The sequence below is a fragment of the Eleutherodactylus coqui genome, chromosome 11, assembly GCF_035609145.1.
Source record: "Eleutherodactylus coqui strain aEleCoq1 chromosome 11, aEleCoq1.hap1, whole genome shotgun sequence".
Lineage (NCBI taxonomy): Eukaryota > Metazoa > Chordata > Amphibia > Anura > Eleutherodactylidae > Eleutherodactylus > Eleutherodactylus coqui.
The window spans coordinates 127,472,053-127,495,732 of record NC_089847.1 but is presented as its reverse complement, the minus strand read 5'-3'; the positions used below and the strand labels follow the sequence as shown (position 1 = coordinate 127,495,732).

The window sequence follows — 23,680 nt, the reverse complement described above, 5'->3', positions numbered from 1 at the left end:
GGCGCTACGCTTCTGCTCGTACCGTATGGTCGCAGCCATGGCTTACATGCACCTATGCATTCAATGTGGTTGTTGATTGTGCAGACCTTGCATTTTCGCTGCATTTGTGGAGCAATGGCTGCCTCCACTTGTGTCATGCACTCCTTTAACCCATCGGCCCCAGCCTTTGTAATTAGACTACATTGCTTGGTATCCTACTTCTCCTGGTTTCATTCGAAGGATCAGACCTAAAGAGGTCCTGCTACAAAAGCTAGGACAGCCATCTTTCCCAAGTCATTGTAATTAGACCATACAGCCTGGTATCCTAACACCCTGAATCACTTGGAGGCTCAGACCCAAAAGACAAGTAACTGTTGTGTTGGACCTGCAGTAAGCATGGCCACCTGGATGCATGACTGGCCCATATGCTTTGATCGAACTATGTGCCAAGAACCTTGTAATGCATGTAGTTCGTATCTTCAAGAGTTATGTAACTTCATTCAGATATTAACTGTGTAGGAGCGCCGCCGCCACGTGGTTCTGCAGGTATTGAATTCAATAGAAGCCGAGCTTGCACTACCAAACCAGGTCACTGCAACATGGACAGCGCTAACCACACCAACGGCAGCTCAGGAATCAACTGATTGGTGAAGTTGGCGAGTGGCAGAGTGCCATTGCTCAACTACTCACGGCCTAGCCCAAGACAAGTCGATAGTAAGCGCCCCAGACAACCCCTTTAGGGTCAACCTTCAAGACCTACTTTCCCCTTTCCATGATGTTATGGGAAAATAATCCAAGGCATCCCCTCCCTGGCTGAAATGGCATTTACAGAACTACAGAGCCGTCTCCAACCAGTAGCTTGTGAAGCAGAGCTTGATGGGAGTTGTAGTTCTCAACCTTGGTTGGAAACCACTGATCATCGAAGACCGAAACTTACAAAATCAAGAATCCTCCATGGATAAATGGTTTGGTCCAGTACATGGCTGGATTTTATTCATATCTGGAAGACTAAAATCAGTGCCATATAGTCTCTGAAAACTGTTTTTACCCCAGAAACTGCAGACGAGTCCCTCGTAAAACAACAGAATCAGTACAAGTAAAAATACACAATCTTGCCACCGGCACGTCTCCAAACGTTGCATAGTATTAAAAAGGAAAGAGCGCGGCTGAAGCCCCTTGTCCATCACCGAGAACATTTCATTAGAGTCAAGCTTTGCATCTCCAAACGTTGGACTATAAGGTCGCCCCGTCGCTGTTGCGTGGGTGGAATCCCTCTCGCCGCGGGCTGTTAAGCTCTCCTTGGGTGGTGACGACACAACGCACGAGCAACGTATCGTTTTTAATGAACATCCTCTGTCTTAAGGCCTGGATGGGCATAAAGGTGACGTAACCAAAGCCCTTTGGGTTGCGGGGCAAGGTGGGCCTCTGGAAGGCCAACAAGTCTGGTTTAGTGTCCATAATTTCCTCCTGGTCCTGAATGTTGGAGCATTCCGATTGGTCCAAGATGGAGAGACGGATCGTTCCCTGAAAAGGCCAATGGAGGAGGTTGTCATATTCGCCCTGCATGGTGTGCACGAAGAGAGAGATGTAGTTGGCGCAGCGCGGTGCGCTGGGCGACTGCAGGTGCATCCGAAGGCAGAGCTTATAACCTGGTTTTCCGGTGTAAAATCCAGGGCTATGGATGACCACCGGCCTCTCCTCCTCCTGGCTCCTCAGGTGAGCGCTGAAGTTGCTGATCTTCCAGACGAAGACACCATTGTACTGCTGCGCTTCCACCTCCACCAGCTTATCCTCCAAGGCACGGACTGTGTGCTTCAAGTCTGTCACAACGGCCGTTTGGGTTTCCATTTTAGCAATGAGCTCACGGATCTGATGGTCCTGAATCACCAGACGAGCCTCCAGTTGTTCAATGGTCTCCTTCATGCTCTGAACTTGCTGGCTAGAGTCATGCGGGGAGGACATGGAGGGTGGCACAGGATAAGAAGGGGCAGGTTCAAACTGGTTAGGATCAAGTGACCCGCTGGCCATGTTGGAGGTCGGTGGGAAGGAACTGCTAAAGCTTCTCAGGGTTTGTGCCATCATTCGCATGTGAGCCTGGGTGAACTCCTGCAAGTGCCGAGCAAGTTCGTTCCTCTGCATCTGTCAGAAGGAGGACAAAGTCAGCTGGATTATAATACTGCCCCCTATGTGCAAGGCTAAAACCGCTATAATACTGCCCCCTATGTGCAAGGCTACAACCGCTATAATACTGCCCCCTATGTGCAAGGCTACAACCGCTATAATACTGCCCCCTATGTGCAAGGCTACAACCGCTATAATACTGCCCCCTATGTGCAAGGCTACAACCGCTATAATACTGACCCCTATGTGCAAGGCTACAACCGCTATAATACTGACCCCTATGTGCAAGGCTACAACCGCTATAATACTGCCCCCTATGTGCAAGGCTACAACCGCTATAATACTGCCCCCTATGTGCAAGGCTACAACCGCTATAATACTGCCCCCTATGTGCAAGGCTACAACCGCTATAATACTGCCCCCTATGTGCAAGGCTACAACCGCTATAATACTGCCCCCTATGTGCAAGGCTACAACGCTATAATACTGCCCCCTATGTGCAAGGCTACAACCGCTATAATACTGCCCCCTATGTGCAAGGCTACAACCGCTATAATACTGCCCCCTATGTGCAAGGCTACAACCGCTATAATACTGCCCCCTATGTGCAAGGCTATAACTGCTATAATACTGCCCCCTATGTACAAGAATATAACTACTATAATACTGCCCCCTATGTGCAAGGCTGTAACCCCTATAATACTGCCCCCTATGTGCAAAGCTGTAACCCCTATAATACTGCCCCCTATGTGCAAGGCTGTAACCCCTATAATACTGCCCCCTATGTGCAAGGCTGTAACCCCTATAATACTGCCCCCTATGTGCAAGGCTGTAACCCCTATAATACTGCCCCCTATGTGCAAGGCTGTAACCCCTATAATACTGCCCCCTATTTGCAAGGCTGTAACCCCTATAATACTGCCCCCTATGTGCAAGGCTATAACCCCTATAATACTGCCCCCTATGTGCAAGGCTATAACCCCTATAATACTGCCCCCTATGTGCAAGGCTATAACCCCTATAATACTGCCTCCTATGTACAAGAATATAACTACTATAATACTGCTCCTTATGTACAAGAATATAACTACTATAATACTGCTCCTTATGTACAAGAATATAACTACTATAATACTGCTCCTTATGTACAAGAATATAACTACTATAATACTGCTCCTATGTACAAGAATATAACTACTATAATACTGCCCCCTATGTACAAGAATATAACTACTATAATACTGCCCCCTATGTACAAGAATATAACTACTATAATACTGCCCCCTATGTACAAGAATATAACTATTATAATACTGCCCCCTATGTACAAGAATATAACTACTATAATACTGCTCCTTATGTACAAGAATATAACTACTATAATACTGCTCCTTATGTACAAGAATATAACTACTATAATACTGCTCCTATGTACAAGAATATAACTACTATAATACTGCCCCCTATGTACAAGAATATAACTACTATAATACTGCCCCCTATGTACAAGAATATAACTACTATAATACTGCCCCCTATGTACAAGAATATAACTACTATAATACTGCTCCTTATGTACAAGAATATAACTACTATAATACTGCTCCTATGTACAAGAATATAACTACTATAATACTGCCCCCTATGTACAAGAATATAACTACTATAATACTGCTCCTATGTACAAGAATATAACTACTATAATACTGCCCCTATGTACAAGAATATAACTACTATAATACTGCCCCCTATGTACAAGAATATAACTACTATAATACTGCCCCCTATGTACAAGAATATAACTACTATAATACTGCCCCCTATGTACAAGAATATAACTACTATAATACTGCCCCCTATGTACAAGAATATAACTACTATAATACTGCCCCCTATGTACAAGAATATAACTACTATAATACTGCCCCCTATGTACAAGAATATAACTACTATAATACTGCCCCCTATGTACAAGAATATAACTACTATAATACTGCCCCCTATGTACAAGAATATAACTACTATAATACTGCCCCCTATGTACAAGAATATAACTACTATAATACTGCTCCGTATGTACAAGAATATAACTACTATAATACTGCCCCCTATGTACAAGAATATAACTACTATAATACTGCCCCCTATGTACAAGAATATAACTACTATAATACGGCCCCCCCTATGTACAAGAATATAACTACTATAATACTGCCCCCTATGTACAAGAATGTAACTACTATAATACTGCCCCCCCTATGTACAAGAATATAACTACTATAATACTGCCCCCTATGTACAAGAATGTAACTACTATAATACGGCCCCCCCTATGTACAAGAATATAACTACTATAATACTGCCCCTTATGTACAAGAATATAACTACTATAATACGGCCCCCCCTATGTACAAGAATATAACTACTATAATACTGCTCCGTATGTACAAGAATATAACTACTATAATACTGCTCCGTATGTACAAGAATATAACTACTATAATACTGCTCCGTATGTACAAGAATATAACTACTATAATACTGCCCCCTATGTACAAGAATATAACTACTATAATACTGCCCCCTATGTACAAGAATATAACTACTATAATACTGCCTCCTATGTACAAGAATATAACTACTATAATACTGCCCCCTATGTACAAGAATGTAACTACTATAATACTGCCTCCTATGTACAAGAATATAGCTACTATAATACTGCTCTTATGTACAAGAATATAACTACTATAATACTGCTCCTATGTACAAGAATATAACTACTATAATACTGCTCCCTATGTACAAGAATATAACTACTATAATACTGCCTCCTATGTACAAGAATATACCTACTATAATACTGCTCCTATGTACAAGAATATAACTACTATAATACTGCCCCCTATGTGCAAGAATATAACTCCTATAATACTGCCCCCTATGAACAAGAATATAACTACTATAATACTGCCCCCTATGTACAAGAATATAACTACTATAATACCGCCCTCTATGTACAAGAATATAACTACTATAATACTGCTCCTATGTACAAGAATATAACTACTATAATACTGCCTCCTATGTACAAGAATATAACTACTATAATACTGCCTCCTATGTACAAGAATATAACTACTATAATACTGCCCCCTATGTACAAGAATGTAACTACTATAATACTGCCCCCTATGTACAAGAATATAACTACTATAATACTGCCCCCTATGTACAAGAATATAACTACTATAATACTGCCCCCTATGTACAAGAATATAACTACTATAATACTGCCCCCTATGTACAAGAATATAACTACTATAATACTGCCCCCTATGTACAAGAATATAACTACTATAATACTGCCCCCTATGTACAAGAATATAACTACTATAATACTGCCCCCTATGTACAAGAATATAACTACTATAATACTGCTCCTTATGTACAAGAATATAACTACTATAATACTGCTCCTTATGTACAAGAATATAACTACTATAATACTGCCCCCTATGTACAAGAATATAACTACTATAATACTGCTCCTATGTACAAGAATATAACTACTATAATACTGCCCCTATGTACAAGAATATAACTACTATAATACTGCCCCCTATGTACAAGAATATAACTACTATAATACTGCCCCCTATGTACAAGAATATAACTACTATAATACTGCCCCCTATGTACAAGAATATAACTACTATAATACTGCCCCCTATGTACAAGAATATAACTACTATAATACTGTCCCCTATGTACAAGAATATAACTACTATAATACTGCCCCCTATGTACAAGAATATAACTACTATAATACTGCTCCCTATGTACAAGAATATAACTACTATAATACTGCCCCCTATGTACAAGAATATAACTACTATAATACTGCCCCTATGTAGAAGAATATAACTACAATAATACTGCGCCCTATGTACAAGAATATAACTACTATAATACTGCTCCTATGTACAAGAATATAACTACTATAATACTGCTCCCTATGTACAAGAATATAACTACTATAATACTGCCCACCAATCTACAAGAATATAACTACTATAATACTGCCCCCTATGTACAAGAATATAACTACTATAATACTGCTCCCTATGTACAAGAATATAACTACTATAATACTGCCCCCTATGTACAAGAATATAACTACTATAATACTGCCCCTATGTAGAAGAATATAACTACAATAATACTGCGCCCTATGTACAAGAATATAACTACTATAATACTGCTCCTATGTACAAGAATATAACTACTATAATACTGCTCCCTATGTACAAGAATATAACTACTATAATACTGCCTCCTATGTACAAGAATATAACTACTATAATACTGCCCCCTATGTACAAGAATATAACTACTATAATACTGCCCTCTATGTACAAGAATATAACTACTATAATACTGCCTCCTATGTACAGTAATATAACTACTATAATACTGCCCCCTATGTACAAGAATATAACTACTATAATACTGCTCCTATGTACAAGAATATAACTACTATAATACTGCCCCCTATGTACAAGAATATAACTACTATAATACTGCCCCTATGTACAAGAATATAACTACTATAATACTGCCCCCCTATGTACAAGAATATAACTACTATAATACTGCCCCCTATGTACAAGAATATAACTTAAAGTGCTTTAAATATAAATAAAGTGCTTTGATGGTTATAATCTGGTAAAGTAAGTTTTACCTTTTCTTTGCACCCGAAGAAGCAGTAGGTACAGGGTATCGGGGCCTTATAACAGTCCATGTCATAGTGATCGGCCATCTAATAAAAAACACAGCAAAACAAGTTATGTAGATTTTCTCACTAGAAAAACCGTATAATCCGCAGCCTGCGCGATCTTCACTTTCCAGCATAGTATGCTCCATTAGTCTTCTGACTTTTGTTCCTATGTCCTTTAGGGTCACGCGGGCGTACTTTGTGCACGTAATACCGTACGCAGTGCTGAAAGCTCATTGATTTACAGTTATTCAGACCTGCACTTTTTAGGCACGTGATGAACAGACGCAGCGCATCGCATTTTGTGGTCCTCTTTACTGCATAATGTAAACCGCCATAGCCTGTAATGGGCATAGTACGCAGGTCACATGTCTGCTGCATACCGCGCACCATGCGAGTAGACAGTACACGCAGACATCATGCGCCTGTGTGAGCCGTAGGGTTTTGTTCACAACGTGGAATCTTTGTTGCATGTTCCACCTCTAGAGCCGTGGCATACGTCTGCGGCCACGGCGTGCGGCGGTCCCAGTCTGCCTCAGATCTGCATGTGAAGCTCGCCCCTGACGATTGGTAAATCTGCGGGCACAATTCCTGGTGCCAATTCAAGAAAAGTAACTTAAGAGGGACCCTCAACCTAGAGAAACAAAGATGGCCGCTCCACTTCTCTGACTACCTGATGCACACTGAACATTAGTCTAAGGCAGGGGTCCCCAACTCCAGTCCTCGGGATCCCAACAGGGGATTGGCGAGGTGGTGCTACATCTACAAACATCCTTCAGGGTGCATTCACACACGGCGCACTTTGTTGTGGATCTACGCCAAAAGCCGCACCATTTAACCCCGCCAGGAAAATCTCCGGGGCTTGCTGCACTGATCATGCAGTTAAACACTGGAAGATTTCCGTGGACAGCTCTAGTGCTGAAATAGGCAGAGCACTGAGCTGCCATCTGAAATCTTCCAGGGTTTTTACTGCATCCTCAGCGCAACAAGCCACGGAGACTTCCCTGCCGTAATACCACCTGTCAAAGTGTGAGGCATGACATGGTAATAAACCTGCCACTGAAGGGGTTAATGCAGATTTTGATGCTTTTTTGCGACAGACCTGCAGCAGCTTACAAGCTTTCAATTAAAGGGGTGAAGCTGCTGCAGGGCTGCGGGAAATTCTACAGTGAGTCCGCGATGTGTGAACGTACCCTTAGACATCGTGTTTGACTAGCAGGGGTCTGAACCCCACCAATCAATGAAACAAGAAGGGAGAAGAGTTGCAGAGAGGAAACCCTGAGAAGCCTGGACGATCACTGAAGGGTCCTTTTGCACTTGAGCCTTTGTAATGACGATCGGCAGGGGTCCCAGAGCGCAGACCCTCAACGATCAGATCAGGCTCATCATACCCCAACCAGCAATGATCGCTAGCATAGGGGTGCTATTACACAGGATGACCTGTAGGCTGCAGAGACCCAACAGTTGGTCCCAGAGAGGATCGTTCCACCAATAGTGAATGGAGATGGAGCGGCCGGGGATCATCCCTCTCCGCCCGCCTCCACTCACAGTATACAGGCAGTCGTTTATAGATATACAATGGCCGATTCACATGCCGATCGTCGTTCAGTTTTTATGCATGACAAACGAATTTATCGTTAATTGCTCGGGTTCTCACTCAATCTGATTACTTCCTCTGTGTGAGTTAAAGGGAAGAGTCTATTGTAAGCAACGCTGATAAGGGAAGTGCACCAAGATCCACCGCCTGCAGTAATGATCCTCATGGGCCTTCTGTTATCCGACCGCTCCAGCTCGCACTGACAGATCTGCTCTGGATTGCTGCTCCTGCACTTTGCTTGCACATTAGCATAAAATCACCAAAACAGAATTTGCACTTAAAATTGACCGATTTGTGCGTTTGAGGCTTCATAAATGGTTAGATGCGTCTTTCCTACCTGTTTCCGGGCGAGAGCGGTCTGGCAGTATTCACAGGTCACGTAGGCCAAGGGGCAAGTCTGTTCATGTTCCTGCAGTATTAATGGTAGAAGGTTACAGTAACGATACGTTTAAAGGGGCAGTCCAGTGGCAAACTATTGAGGGACCTACCGGCAGGATAGGCCATCAACAGTAGATCAGTGGGGGTCTGCTGCCTGGAATCTCCACTGATTAGTCACTTTCTGGGCACACAAACACCATATTTCAGCAGGAAGCAGACTGCTCTATTCCTACTGCAGTGGCCAAGTTTGGTATTACAGGCTAAGTTGTCATTGAAGTGAATAGGAACTTGCTCTGTAATAGCAAGTCTGGCGACCGCACTGGGCTCCCCGCTTCCTGCAGAAATCAGCTTAGTGCAAGTATAGGCCAAGAGAACAGCTGATTGGCAGGGATCCTGGATGGGACAGCCCCACCTATCTGCTATTGAAGGCCCAACATGCAAATAAGCCCATTAGTAGTTTGCAACTGGACAAGAAAGACGGTGCGGAAACACTGATACATTGTGTTAGTGCAGACGTTGAGGGGGTGGGGCAAGACATAAGGACTCAAAGACCACCAAGGAGAATCCCCATGTTGTGTCCCGCCGTGATTAGTTTGTTCCACTTTTGGGATCTGCCCCCAGACCTTTATAATAACAGGCAGACGTACCAGCCGCTCCTCGTACGCCATCTCCTTCAGGCAGTTGTCGCAGGACACCAGGCGGCGGGGGCACTCCTCCTCTATGTGGCGCTGCAGCTGGCTCCTCTGCAGGCTGCGCTGGCACAGCTTACACTCCACGCCGGCAAACTGGCAGGCCGTCAGATGATGCTGCAGAGAAGGAAACGGCGCAAAGTCTGTGAGGCCGAACCGGCACATTAATGGGGGTTTACCATTCACTGAGAATCTCCAAATAGACTGAAGGGGGACGACTGAAGTCACGTCAAAGAACGTCCACTCACGGGGTCCTTCAGCCTTTTCTTATCCAAATCCCCCCAAAAATAAAACAAATCACGTTTTTTTGGTGGTTTATTTCGTGCGTTTTGCGTTTTCTCATGGGATTCTTCATAGAGGGAGGGGGAGAGATTAAAAACAAACCAAAAAACAAAAACACTCCACAATGGGGCACAAGAGCATTACGGGGACCCAATATAACCCATGGGACTACAGACTGACATCCAATCACGCAGACTGCCTGCATGTAAAGTCCCATTCCTGCAGAGCGGCGCTCACTGACCTCCAGGTTCCTCAGCTCCATCTTGCTCACGCAGTCCTCGCTGGGACATTTCACAGTTAGGGAAAGAATCTCCCTTTTGGCAAAGTTATCCGGGAAGAGCTGGTTCTCCAGGAGGAGGTCGTTGTCCACGGGGCACTTCGGTCCGGCGTCCCTGGAAGACACAATGATGCCACACTACATTATTAACTCACTGACGACGCCAGTGAACCGGTGGCAGATAACGAGCTGAAGGTTTAACGAGCATCTACACAGCGTGAAGTCAAGGATGGTACCTGGAAACAGTCAGCAAGCAGGCTGGCCTGAGAGGAGAGCTGCTGCTGCCCTGCAGACGGCCCATTGATGTACACTTACAGGGGTATTCCCACCATAGAGGTTCATGTACCAGGATAGGCTGTGGGGTCCGGTTCGAGACCCTGGCAGGTGGTAAAGGACGGACCTGTGGCGATCAGACATTTATGGTCCATCTTGTCTGCATCCCATAAGCCTCTGCGGCCCGGTAACGCCGCGCTCTTGTTCTCCGAACCGCCTGAGGAGCCGCCAAATGGAAAGAAGTGGTTCAGTTTCAGTTCCCACTGCTGCGGCGAAATTCCGCGCAGAATTTCCGCGGTAAATCCGCCCTGTGTGAACCCAGCCTAAAGGAAATTACGCAAACGATTTCCTAATCATTCCATAAAAACAAACAAACAAAAAAGAAAAACGGATGTGCTTAATTCGCTCATGTGAACCGGCCGTACCCCTTTAGTCCCCCCTGCAGTGAGACAAACACAGCCCATTCGCACTCCGGCTCCAGGGTCACTTCCATTATTCGGCTCTAGCCTTTGAGCCACACAACAGTACAAGAACCGCTGCGCCCGACGTGCGCCGAACCCAGACTGTGCAGACACACCCCTTGGACGATAAGATCCATTCGGCTTCCGGATGACGTTTTGCCGATGCAACAGTACAGCGTGCTGCGCCATTTCATCTAGGATTGCACGCTAGATCAGCGCCTTCGACAGACGTAAATGGGCACTAATAATGTAAACACTTTATGCTCCGCCCCCACGGTCGTATCCTGACCGTGTGTCACTAAGACAAACCCCAACAAGGAAGGAGGACCCCATAGGGTATAAAGACATAGGATGGGGGTCCGCAGATCAGGCCCCCCCCCCCCGTCTATGAATCAGACAGTAAAGCAGCTCAGTGCGGCTCTTGCTCTGCAGACCTGGGCTCATATTATATGGTCAACCATTCATTGCACTGGCGACATGCAGTACTGCATTTCTCCTTAAGGGGTCACTGCAGGGTAAATGTATGGCCAGATGGAGAAATGAGCCAAAACGGGAGCCAAGAGGCAGGCGAACGCGCCAATGTCAGCAGCTGAGCTTTCCTGGTCGATCCGTATTGCGCGTATTTTTATGAGGCCAACACGACCAGCATGAACCCTATTGGTTCGCAGTGGGTTCTACAGACGTGCCCCTTGGGGCTCATTTACACAAGCGTATCTTCAATTAATAATGTGCGCAATACGGACAGCATAAACCAGTGTGTAATATAATAAATACGCCTGCGTGAATGAGGCGCACAGACAATGGGATCTCGCAAACGCGCAAGATATGTATGTATTTACACAAAGTCTATGGAAACGTCCGGCGTTTTGTGCGAGATGCAGTAAATACGTGCTGCGTATTTCACGGGCTGAGACCGCGTACGTCTGTGCGAACGAGCCCTTCAAGTGCTTCCCGTTTCCATGAACGCCGCAGCCTTTCCCCGATAACCGTAAAGCCCATCATCGGTGGCCTGAAAGCCGGCCGCGTTCATATGGCGTGAGGTGTGCAGCTCGCTCATTAATGCAGGAACGAGGCAAAAACAAAATTGTGAACTTTTGGAAACTTGCAGAGGAGTTAAATCCATAGAAAGCCACTAAAAAGGACCCGAGAGGCGAAGCCGCCCCCCCCCCGATTTCCTCCTGGGTGCGTCGGACGGGATATCATCTCCCCTGCAACAACAAAGACTAACGGAGGGACGGCCGACATGTGATGCAAACAGGACGAGGGAGGCTGCGCCGGGCAGAGGAAGGACGCGCTCATGGAAATAGGTGAGGGCACGGCCGCGGGGGGCTTGTTCACCTGCTTCCTCTGCCGAGGGGGCAGCTTCAGCGGCGTAGTGTTACAAGACCCGTTTCCTACTCACTTCCTGTGAATCCCTGCCAATTCTACTAAAAACCGCACCCAGAGAAGGCGGCGAGAGCGGACGGGGGCGAGCGGCATCGCCAACGCTTCCACTCTGCGGTTTTGTGCTCCCATCAGCCTAATCGGCCGCAGAAGTTCTACGAAGTGGAATCTATTGAGCAAGAAGAGCGGCAGACGTTGAGACCGTCCGTTATGTGCCGGATTACTGCAGCGCTCACATCCTGGGCGCCATGATGCCAGGCCAGCCAAGCGGTGATTGCAGCGGGCACCTGACTTCCGGTGACATCAGCTGTCACAACAGACCCGGGGGACCACGGCAGGGCTGCAACCGGACAATCCCTTTAAGTGCGTGCAATTTGGGCTGAAAATCACTTTTGCAGTAGGGTTTAATTAAAGCTATTGCCCCGTTTGTCTTCTGCAGCTTCTACATATCACTGTACACAGAAACCGCAGTCTAAGGGCTCTTTCACACAAACGTATATTGGCTGCCGTTTTCATGGCCGGCCGATATATGCTATGATCGGAGGAGTAAACAAGTCTAACGATTGTGCGCCTGTCAGACTGCATGGGCCCGGGCACATATACACAGAGGCCGCCATGCCATTGTCCCGTCTTTCCTTAACCTCGCTTTCTCAACTCCTCTCTCCCCCCCCCTCTGGCTGTTTGCAATGGGAGGAGGGAGGGCGGAGCTAAGCTCCCGCCCGCTCCCCACAGAAAGCAATGGGAGGAGACGGGACGGGGTGGCGCTTGGCTCCACCCCCACCCCTCCCATTGCAATCAGCCGAAGGGGAGAAGGTTTACCAGTCACACTACTAAACTCCCTCCTACCTCCCTTCTCTGGCGGCTGTCATTGGTTTCCATAGCAGCCCATGCAGCGGCCGAAGTATTCTGGCTCGAAAGATAGTTCCAGGACTATCTTTTGGGCCCGATGTAAAGACGCCCGGCGCTATATTGGCCGGCCGGGCGCTTTTACTTGACGAGAATACGGCCATGTGATCGGATGCATTGGAATCCAGTGCATCAGATCATAGCGTATATCAGCCGGCCGTGAAAAAGGGCGAATTCACGCAGGCGCAAAATGTGTGCGCTCAATATGCAGGGAATAGAATCCACTCACATCCGTGTAATTAGCCCGCACACCGCTTATGTGCAGAAAACTAATCACCTATTGTCCTAAAGTCCCCATAGAAGTCAATTGGGATGTGCAAACTGCGCACGCCGTACGGTGAAACGCAAGGAACTCTGCGTAATTTCACAATAACACACATCTTGCACTCCGGCCAATGATCCATTTTAGTGGCTGGGAGAATATATATATATTCTATGTACATATAGATGTATACAGCGCAAAAACACAAGGTTCATACATAATAAATGCAGGCCTCGTGCGCACAAATACACGCACCCGGGTGTAAAGCAGGACATCCGTTAGTGAGGCTGGACTCGCGGCTCCGCTCCCCTCTGGTCTCTCCTCTCCCGCACGCTCTTGTCAACTAATTTACGACTATAACAAAGTTTAGCTTAAGCCCCATTTACACCGAAAGAGGATCGCCCAGACGACAGTTTGAGTAACAGTGTTGAGCGATCATCTTTGCATAACTTAGAGTTATGCAGGCGGAGTGGGACACCGCTGATAACTGAGAACAGCAGCTGCTATGTATATGCAAACAGCTGCTTTGTTCTTGGAGCCTTCAGCTGGTATCCTGCAGAGAAGTCCCAGCAGGATACCAGCTGAAAGAATGCTATCAGCGCCGCCCACTGAGAAAATCAGAGTGCGGCGCTGATAATAGTCATCAGTGATTTCTAGCTTGCTAGAAATGAGCAATGAACGAATGCACAATGGTGCACGACGGCCGCGCGCTTAGACACAACGATTATCGCTCAAAAGATGGCTTTGGAACCAATGTTGAGCGATAATCGTGTCTAAATGGGCCTTTAGTTTAGGTCATAAATTCACCGATAACATTCAGATCAGAGGGAAATAAATCAGTCAGTCCAGCCACACTGACAGATCCTACGGAGATGCAGACTGCAGTTTCTGTATACAGAGATACATACAAGCTGCAGAAGACAAACGGTGCAACGTTTGTATTTAAACTGTATTGCAAAAATGATCGTTAGCCCAAAGTATAAGTGTTTACATGGGAAAAAACCTTAATGCTGCAGCGGCTGAGCAGACAAGGTGCGCTTACACTGGTGTCATGGGGCTCAGCTCTTCCATGGCCCCATCCATGTACTCAGTGCCCCGTAACAGCACATATATCAAGAAAACAACTTCTCTAATAAGGCTTTGTTGGGGACAGACATTTTTCTGTGGCGGTTGCTGCAGCGGAGAGGTGAGGTTACATCCTTGATGTCTCATGGCGAGTGGGTGTGCGGGTGTCCCGTGTGCAGTACATTCACCTTACCACCCCCCCCCCCCTCCCCAACAACCCTAAGTGAGTGTCAAACCTTTGGGGGGGCTGGATAACCCCAACACAAATGCAAAGTGCGCCAAAGCACAAGAACATAGCGCAAGAAGCCAAGAAAGACAAAGAGCCCAAAATGCCCCTTGTATTTTGTGAGCTCCCCTCCGAGCGTCGGGCTGTGGTGATGTGATGTCATCGGTGTCACCTACCACCAGCTTGGAAAATTATCTTAATCTCGCCACTAGTGGAAACCGTCAGCATGGAGTTGGCGCAGAGCGGCTGGAGACGAGCGCACGACTCACCTTATAGACTTCAAGATGCAGGCTTTACAGAAGCGGTGCCCGCAGGGGGTCTGCAGCGGCTCCCGTAGTGCCATCAGGCAGATGGGACACTCGTACTTGCTCTCCAGCGGGGGGTCAAACTCCACATCGTATCCCTGCGTCTCCTCCATGCTCAGGCTGGAGGGGTTTCCCCCGGGGGTCTCCACAGAGGGGCTGGTGACATCCTCCTTAGTGTTTAATGCGCAAGCACTGGCCATGGCTCCGCAGCAAGCGTCATCCGAGTCCCACGCCTCCATGCTGGCTCCGGAGTTCACGAGACTCATAGCAACGAGGCTCCTGGGGGCCGCAGCACCATCTAGTGGGGAAGAAAGACAGTGAATGAGTAAAGACCCTTCTACGCAGACCCGTTGGCTTCAGTAGATGGGCACCAACTGGCGAGATCAGCGGCCAAATACTGGGCCTTCACACAATTGTGTTCATCCTCAGAGCCGGCAGACCGGCTGCACGACGCCATCTACAGGGGAAGACGTGCAGCCGACCAGCGAGCCCACCCCCATCCCTGAGGGTTGCTTTAAGGCCCAATAATCATGCAAGAACGCTCAAATGCATTTTCTTTTTTCACCCTGGAAATAGCGCCCCCGTGTGTCCAGTGTTGCAGCTCAGGAATAGAGCCAGTTTTTGTAGCCGGTACAATCAGACCTCCATAGATATCAATGGAAAAAGAGCCAAAAAAGTAACGCACCTTCCTGCGATATTTTGTATCAGTTCATCAAGATGTCTGCTTACTGTCAGTGAATAGAAACATTCTGGATCACATCCGGGGGGCCGAAAACCTGTCCAGACCTGTTCTATCTGGTGCCACGGCCTCCATTACCACTGGACCTGTGATGGCTCGTATTGGCTTAGGTTGGTAACATCCGAGCGGACGGGCGTCCCAGCCTGACCGCCGTCTCCGGACCCCCAACTCTGCGCATCATCAGAATACATCATATTGAGAATACCACAGTCCAGCTTCACAGATGCATAACCGCGGCCGAAGTACGCTCGTCTGTCGCCGGCACAATGATGGCATCGCAGACGGTTCTGCCCTGTGAGTGGCGCAGGTGAGACTTTAGCCCCCGTTCACATCTGCACGCGGGCACCGTTTGGAGCCTCTGGCACAAAATGCCTGAAAGAATGGCGCAGCATTCTGTGCTTTCTAGTAAAATAGTGGAGGGCGCTGCGGAAGCCGGAGGGCATCCTTCTAGCGTATGGGGTCTGTCTGGCGCCATTTGGATCTGGCACTTCTAGTTTTACAGTTGTTTGGTCCATCGGATGGAGAGTACAGCGCAACTGTGACCCCAGCGTCAGGTGGGCTGCACACAAGTGTAATTCGCTGCGTGCCGCCCGCATGTGACAGTCACACTGACATCGCGCCCATGCTGCGGGCCTCTGATCGCTATGCACCATCTTGGCATATATGGACGTGTGATACACGCCAAGATAGAACACGCTGCGATCTTTATTGCGTGTGTGCGTCTCGCAATGTGCGTGATCAGCAGAATGGGAGGCTATGGCCGCCTGCAGACGGCCGGGTCGGATCCCGCTGTGAGGATTCTCTCAGCGGGACCCGAGCCCCTGCAGAGAGCAGCGCGGCACTCACCTGCTCCCGCGGCCCCGGATCTTTCATGTGCCGGCTGCCGGCGCACGTGCAGACTGGAGCAGGCAGCCGGGGAGTGACATCCCTGTGCGGGGCTCTGCGAGACCTGCACAGAAGTAGAGCATGCCGCGATTGGTTTTCTGCGCGGCCGTCTGCGTGTTGTAATGCAATCCTATGCAGGCGTGTAGGGGCAGAAATTCTGCGGGGAATCCCGCAGCGAAATTTCCGCCTGTGTGCAGGAGGCCTATGGCAGAGTGCAAAACTCGCATGCCGAATACAGCCCTGTGAAGGAGCCCCTTAGACTTCTCACAGCTGGGTTTGCTACAGTTGCATCCAGCTGAGCTCTATAATGATACATTGTAGCAAGCCATCCAGTCAGGAGGGCAGATTTGCTCCCATGGTTGCCGTCCTCCTTTCTGCCTGGGTTCTGGTACCTTATTTTACCCTGACAGACCTCGCTCGTGTCAGTGCAATCAGTCAGGAGTCATTGGGGCCATCATCATCATGAAAAGTTTTCAGCGCTGGAGGTCTGGAAGCAGAGACCCCAAAGCTGAAGCGCTGGTCTGGGGGCGCTCACTGCTTACTAGAGGAAGATGGGCCCCATAGAGCTTTTATTGAGCAGATCTAAAGCTAGCGGGCAGTGGCGGACCACCGAGCGGTTCAGCCGGCTCCTTCTAGCCATTAGTGGGGGTCTCGGAGCGGTTCAGCTGGCTCCATCTAGCCATTAGTGGGGGTCTCGGAGCGGTTCAGCTGGCTCCTTCTAGCCATTAGTGGGGGTCTCGGAGCGGTTCAGCTGGCTCCTTCTAGCCATTAGTGGGGGTCTCGGAGCGGTTCAGCTGGCTCCTTCTAGCCATTAATGGGGGTCTCGGAGCGGTTCAGCTGGCTCCTTCTAGCCATTAGTGGGGGTCTCGGAGCGGTTCAGCTGGCTCCATCTAGCCATTAGTGGGGGTCTCGGAGCGGTTCAGCTGGCTCCATCTAGCCATTAGTGGGGGTCTCGGAGCGGTTCAGCTGGCTCCTTCTAGCCATTAGTGGGGGTCTCGGAGCGGTTCAGCTGGCTCCTTCTAGCCATTAGTGGGGGTCTCGGAGCGGTTCAGCTGGCTCCTTCTAGCCATTAGTGGGGGTCTCGGAGCGGTTCAGCTGGCTCCTTCTAGCCATTAGTGGGGGTCTCGGAGCGGTTCAGCTGGCTCCTTCTAGCCATTAATGGGGGTCTCGGAGCGGTTCAGCTGGCTCCTTCTAGCCATTAGTGGGGGTCTCGGAGCGGTTCAGCTGGCTCCATCTAGCCATTAGTGGGGGTCTCGGAGCGGTTCAGCTGGCTCCATCTAGCCATTAGTGGGGGTCTCGGAGCGGTTCAGCTGGCTCCTTCTAGCCATTAGTGGGGGTCTCGGAGCGGTTCAGCTGGCTCCTTCTAGCCATTAGTGGGGGTCTCGGAGCGGTTCAGCTGGCTCCTTCTAGCCATTAGTGGGGGTCTCGGAGCGGTTCAGCTGGCTCCTTCTAGCCATTAGTGGGGGTCTCGGCGCGGTTCAGCTGGCTCCATCTAGCCATTAGTGGGGGTCTCGGAGCGGTTCAGCTGGCTCCATCTAGCCATTAGTGGGGGTCTCGGAGCGGTTCAGCTGGCTCCTTCTAGCCATTAGTGGGGGTCTCGGAGCGGTTCAGCTGGCTCCTTCTAGCCATTAGTGGGGGTCTCGGAGCGGTTCAGCTGGCTCCTTCTAGCCATTAGTGGGGGTCTCGGAGCGGTTCAGCTGGCTCCTTCTAGCCATTAGTGGGGGTCTCGGAGCGGTTCAGCTGGCTCCTTCTAGCCATTAATGGGGGTCTCGGAGCGGTTCAGCTGGCTCCTTCTAGCCATTAGTGGGGGTCTCGGAGCGGTTCAGCTGGCTCCATCTAGCCATTAGTGGGGGTCTCGGAGCGGTTCAGCTGGCTCCATCTAGCCATTAGTGGGGGTCTCGGAGCGGTTCAGCTGGCTCCTTCTAGCCATTAGTGGGGGTCTCGGAGCGGTTCAGCTGGCTCCTTCTAGCCATTAGTGGGGGTCTCGGAGCGGTTCAGCTGGCTCCTTCTAGCCATTAGTGGGGGTCTCGGAGCGGTTCAGCTGGCTCCTTCTAGCCATTAGTGGGGGTCTCGGAGCGGTTCAGCTGGCTCCTTCTAGCCATTAGTGGGGGTCTCGGAGCGGTTCAGCTGGCTCCTTCTAGCCATTAGTGGGGGTCTCGGAGCGGTTCAGCTGGCTCCTTCTAGCCATTAGTGGGGGTCTCGGCGGCCCCAGAGATCAAAACTCTTGAAAAGTCCCAATGACATATTTAAAGTTTTTAGAAAGCGCAGTCACACGTTAAGGCTGGGGGGTCACACGGGGTGGGTTTGCTGCGGTTTTGCCGCAGTTTGCCGTTGCATATCCGCACTGCGGCAAAACCGCTGCGTTTGCAGTACAAATGTGTTTGGGCAAAGAGCTGTTCTCACAGGATGGATTTTCCCCGCACAGCCGCAGTACGGAAATACAACTGCGACGCGGTTTTTCAAGACGCAGCATGTCCATTCTTCTGTCTTCTCCGCAGCGCTTTTGTCCCTAGACCTCTGCGGACGCAGCCAAATCCGCACCAAAAAGTAAAAAAGCGCTGCGGATTTTTCCGCAAGAAAATCTGCAAGACAAAAATAACCTTTGAGGCGGTTTTGCCGCAGAAGCTGCAACGGAAAAAACGCAGCAAAACCACAACAGATCCGCCCTGCGTGAACCCAGCCTAAAGTCTGCAACTTGTGGCTCCTCAGCTGCTGCAGAACTACAAGTCCCAGCATGCCACAACAGTCATAGTGGCGTTTCTTCATAAAGTGGAATTCACTAGTGACATTTATGTACGAATTCCGCCTCTAAAAATAGTGTTAAAAAGCGCACGTTTCTGCAACGGATCCGCCCGCGGCCGTACCCCGTGAGCGGAAAAATCTGCGTGCAGAATCCGCCGCAGAGACGGAGATTTCCGACTGAAGAAAGGACATGACTTCTGGACAGGAAACGCAGCAGAATTTCTGCGCACAAGTTCTGCCCGGCTAAATCCTCATGCGGATCTACGCTAAAAGCCGATCTGATGGCAGAATTGCGCTGTGTGAACACACCTGCCGTGGCATGCTGCTACTTCTAGTTCCCCAGCAGCTGGGGAGACGCAGGTTGCGGATCAGTCGAGGATCGGAGGATGACATCAGCCGGACGGACTGCAGGAAATTCCACGATTGTTCTCCTTTTCCACTAGGACATCAGGAAGAACATTCCCAGCATTCCAGGCTGCGACTACCAGCCCGCAGGGCGTCCTACGGAGATCTCCAAGCCGTCAGTCACCGCCATCCCCACGGACGTGCGGGAGCAGGACAGACGGCGCTTTAGGGCTCCTTCACATAAGAGTACGGTTACAGCGTAATCCGTCTACGGGTTTTGCGCTCGGAATACGCTGCGCCAGTCTGCCACAGACTCCCGTGCTGCTGCTACACATGTAATAAAGATCGCGGCGCGCTCTATATGGGCGCGTATTACGCATGGCGAGATCGCCAGTTTCTGTGGAACTAAACGCTGAACTCGCATGCCGAGCGCCGGCCTCGTAGGACGAATTTCTGGGGCGTTTCCATGCAGATCCGTGTAAAGTAGCGACACGCCGGTTCTTCCCACGGATCCGTGTACGATCGCGTCTATTTCTGCACGCAGATTTTGCCCGTTGACAGGTAAATTCACACACGGTGCCCGCCGTGCCAACATACCGCATGAGTCCGTTCACACGAGGCGAAACCTGCACTGAAGCCCACGTGTCATATGTGGGGGCAGCAGCCAAAGCCCCCGCTACCCTCAAAGCGGCAACCGGGGGGACGGAAATAGCTAAGCTCCCTGCGCCGCGCCAATTCCGTAACTCCCATAGAAGTCAATGTGAGTTAACGAAAACACTAGAACACAGGGAGCTGCACTGTTCTGTAATTCGGGAGCCGCAATGACCGTAAGGCGCCATGTGATTTGTGTAATGGGAACAACGCGGCTCAGCGGCGGTCTCGTATCGCCGTGGTCGCTGAGATGTGAGCACAACTTTGCGGGGGTTTCTGCGGCTGAGGCGGCGCTCACACATGCGACATCCACAGCAGAAGACTGCGATCCTTTGCAAAAAGCAATAAGTCAATGATCGTGTACGAATTTCCGCGAGGATCTACGCCACACAAAGCGTATTGGCCACGGGAAAGACCGCCCCCCACCCCTCCCCCGCCGGCATTCTCTATTACCATGTGAGCGTTCCAGCTGCTCACACACAATATTAAACGCCATCCTCGCAGCTATTGTCTCCAGTGGAGGCCGGCAGTGCGGAATTTGCGCAAAAAATGAACACGCTCCGAATATAAGGCCCCCTGTCCACGCTAGCAATATTCCGCCGCCGGGGAGAGAACTGAGAGTTCTCTGCGGTGACCTATCCGCTGAGTTCAGGCGAGCGCCACGACCTCTCCTCAGGCCAGTGATGTCACCATACCTGCGTATCGGGGGAGGGGGACACATTTAGGTGACAGATGGCCTTCAAACATGTCAAAAGACACTATGCTCTCCTCCCCTCCCAGATCGCACTGACCACGGCGCAGCGGCCCGGGTTGCTACTGCATCGAAGTGAGTGGTAGCTGCATCTGCAATACCAACCTGCTGCGGTACCGTCAGCGCCACGTGCTGCCAGCACTTCCATAGTGACAGCGGGGAATCAGTGTGGCAGACCGCCACCAATCACCTACTGATGACCCTACAGATCACCAATAAGATGGGGGGGGTGAGAGTCCACAACCGAAGAATCGCAGCACGCCCTATTTTTGGGCGATTCTGTTCAAGAATCGCTCGTGTAATCCTACAGAGAGGAATCGCGTCGCACTGACTCACCGCGCACGGAAGCACCATACGGTTTTACTCACCGCGCACGGAAGCGCCATACGGTTTTACTCACCGCGCACGGAAGCGCCATACGGTTTTACTCACCGCGCACGGGAGCGCCATACGGTTTTACTCACCGCGCACGGGAGCGCCATACGCTTTTACTCACCGCGCACGGGAGCGCCATACGCTTTTACTCACCGCGCACGGAAGCGCCATACGCTTTTACTCACCGCGCACGGAAGCGCCATACGCTTTTACTCACCGCGCACGGAAGCGCCATACGCTTTTACTCACCGCGCACGGAAGCGCCATACGGTTTTTACGGTGTTAACTATCAGAGCAACACTGGATTTTTTTTTCATCACTTGTTCTTGATTCGCTTTTCTCAGAAGACGCGCCACAACCGCAGGTCTACAAGCGCAATAGTCGGATTTCCTCGACCTGGTATCGCCCGTGTGAGCGCACCCTTAAGGATGCAGCACGTCCGGAGCGAAAGCGGCTGCACTGCCCCCCCACGGAGTGGCTGACGCTTGTAACTGCAGCCTGGGGTCACAGCGATTTTACTGGGAACCGTAGCTACAATGACAAGCGCCGGCCGCTACCTGGGGGTCCGAGCTGCGGCTTCTTCTCCAACCGCGGCGCTGCCTGGAGGACCCCTTTAATATTCCCCCCGCACTCACCTCTTCATATTAAGCGCCTACATGCAGCGCCCGCCGGGGCCGCCACCGCGCACATTTTTGGTATAAGTTTACGTCACTTCCCGGCGCAAATTATACATTTATTCGGCGGTCCAGCTGACCACGCCCCCCAACAAGCCACACCCCAGTGTCATTTAAGTCGCAGATAAACTGCCAAAAGTCACAAAACTTACTTCTAGAGAAGCCGAGAGAAAAACTTGGGGTTAAAAAAAGTTTTGCAACTTTTTTCCCCCCCCAAACACAACAAACTGTGGCAGAGACGTCCCCCTCATGTCCCCCGGCCGTTACAGGGGGCGTACCGGCTGCTGGACCTGGAGCAGTCAGTATCAGGGGGTCCCCACTCTGCGGGGTCACGGAGCCTCCTACAACCCGGGGGCCTACTGGTAGCGGGCGATACCATTCTCAGGATCAGCGGGGGGTGAACCAGCAATATATGCGTCGGGGAAACCCCTCTGACGACTCGTCCTTCATTTACGGCCGCTGCTGTCGATAATGTCAGAGCAGCTTCTTCACAGCAAGAGTCGCCATGACCGAGTGCCCGCCGCCCGCACAGCCTCCCCCGTCACCTACCGGCTGTGTCCTCGTCCCGCTCCCGGTTTCACTCTCAGCAGCGACTTCCTTTTCTCTGTGGTAACACCTCCAGTCTGACGAGCTGTACCACGTGACCCGACGAGTATCATGTGACAGGGATAATTTTAAAAAACGAGGTCATGTGACCTGTGAAATCACGTGGGCTGGAGCGTGCTGGGCTGGAAAGAAGAGGGGCGGCGGGTGTGAGCGGGGGAGAAGACTGATGGCCTCATGAGAGAAGTGGGATTAGATTTCGGAGGTTTACGATTGGGCGGTTGCCCATAGCAACCAATCAGCTTCCAGCTCTCATTTCTCATTGCCGCTTTCTGTTTGGAGCAGTTGCCCTTAGGAACCAATCAGATTCCAGCTCTCGCTTTTTAGAGGTCCTATGGGAAATGAAAGCCATAATGTGATTGGTTGCTATGATAGCTCCTCCAATCAGATGGCTGCTTTTATTTTCCATGGTGAAATAAGAGCTGGTTGGTTGCTATGGGGCAACTGATGGTTGCTATGGGCAAGTGTTCTAGTTTTCCATTGCACAAGTGTTGCCAAATCTGATGGAAAACCACATTTAAAAAAAAATATGAACCCTTTACATGCTGAACATCGCTCGCGGCGTGTAAGGGGCCAGCAGAGGGGATGGGCGCTATTGCAGCCAGAGGCTTTCAGTCACAGCTGGCTGAGACCGCGACATTCATAGGACACAACTGTCCTCCCAATGGCGGGAACCCCCTTCTCACCCACGGCAGGGGTTACTATGGCGCCTACAGCCCTTCTTGTGTTCATTCCGTATGGCGACTTTCATGTGGAAGGTGTTCTCTATTACAGACATTGGGGGGATTTATTAACGGTCGCACGTCAGAATTTCAGCGTAAAAAAGTCGCCTTTTTTTTGCACCAGCCGCACTTTTCTATAGTGGGCGGGGCTTAGCTGAAGGGCGTGACCCCCGACCCCATGCAGGCCATTCTGTTTCTTATGGCCGTTAAAA

At 49.7% G+C, this 23,680-nt stretch overlaps 1 protein-coding gene across 1 annotated transcript; it reads right to left on the bottom strand.

Annotated features, from left to right (window-relative positions):
- Nucleotides 1–940: 940 nt before the first annotated feature.
- TRAF6 (TNF receptor associated factor 6) lies at nucleotides 941–22,791 on the bottom strand. The gene is made up of 7 exons (XM_066583484.1): nucleotides 22,693–22,791; nucleotides 14,946–15,279; nucleotides 10,065–10,215; nucleotides 9,500–9,658; nucleotides 8,812–8,883; nucleotides 6,845–6,922; nucleotides 941–2,118 (listed from the first exon to the last, which is right to left on the bottom strand). Exons 2-7 carry the CDS (start codon nucleotides 15,245–15,247, stop codon nucleotides 1,213–1,215), a joined length of 1,668 nt encoding a protein of 555 aa, XP_066439581.1. The 5' UTR covers nucleotides 15,248–15,279; nucleotides 22,693–22,791; the 3' UTR covers nucleotides 941–1,212.
- Nucleotides 22,792–23,680: the final 889 nt, after the last annotated feature.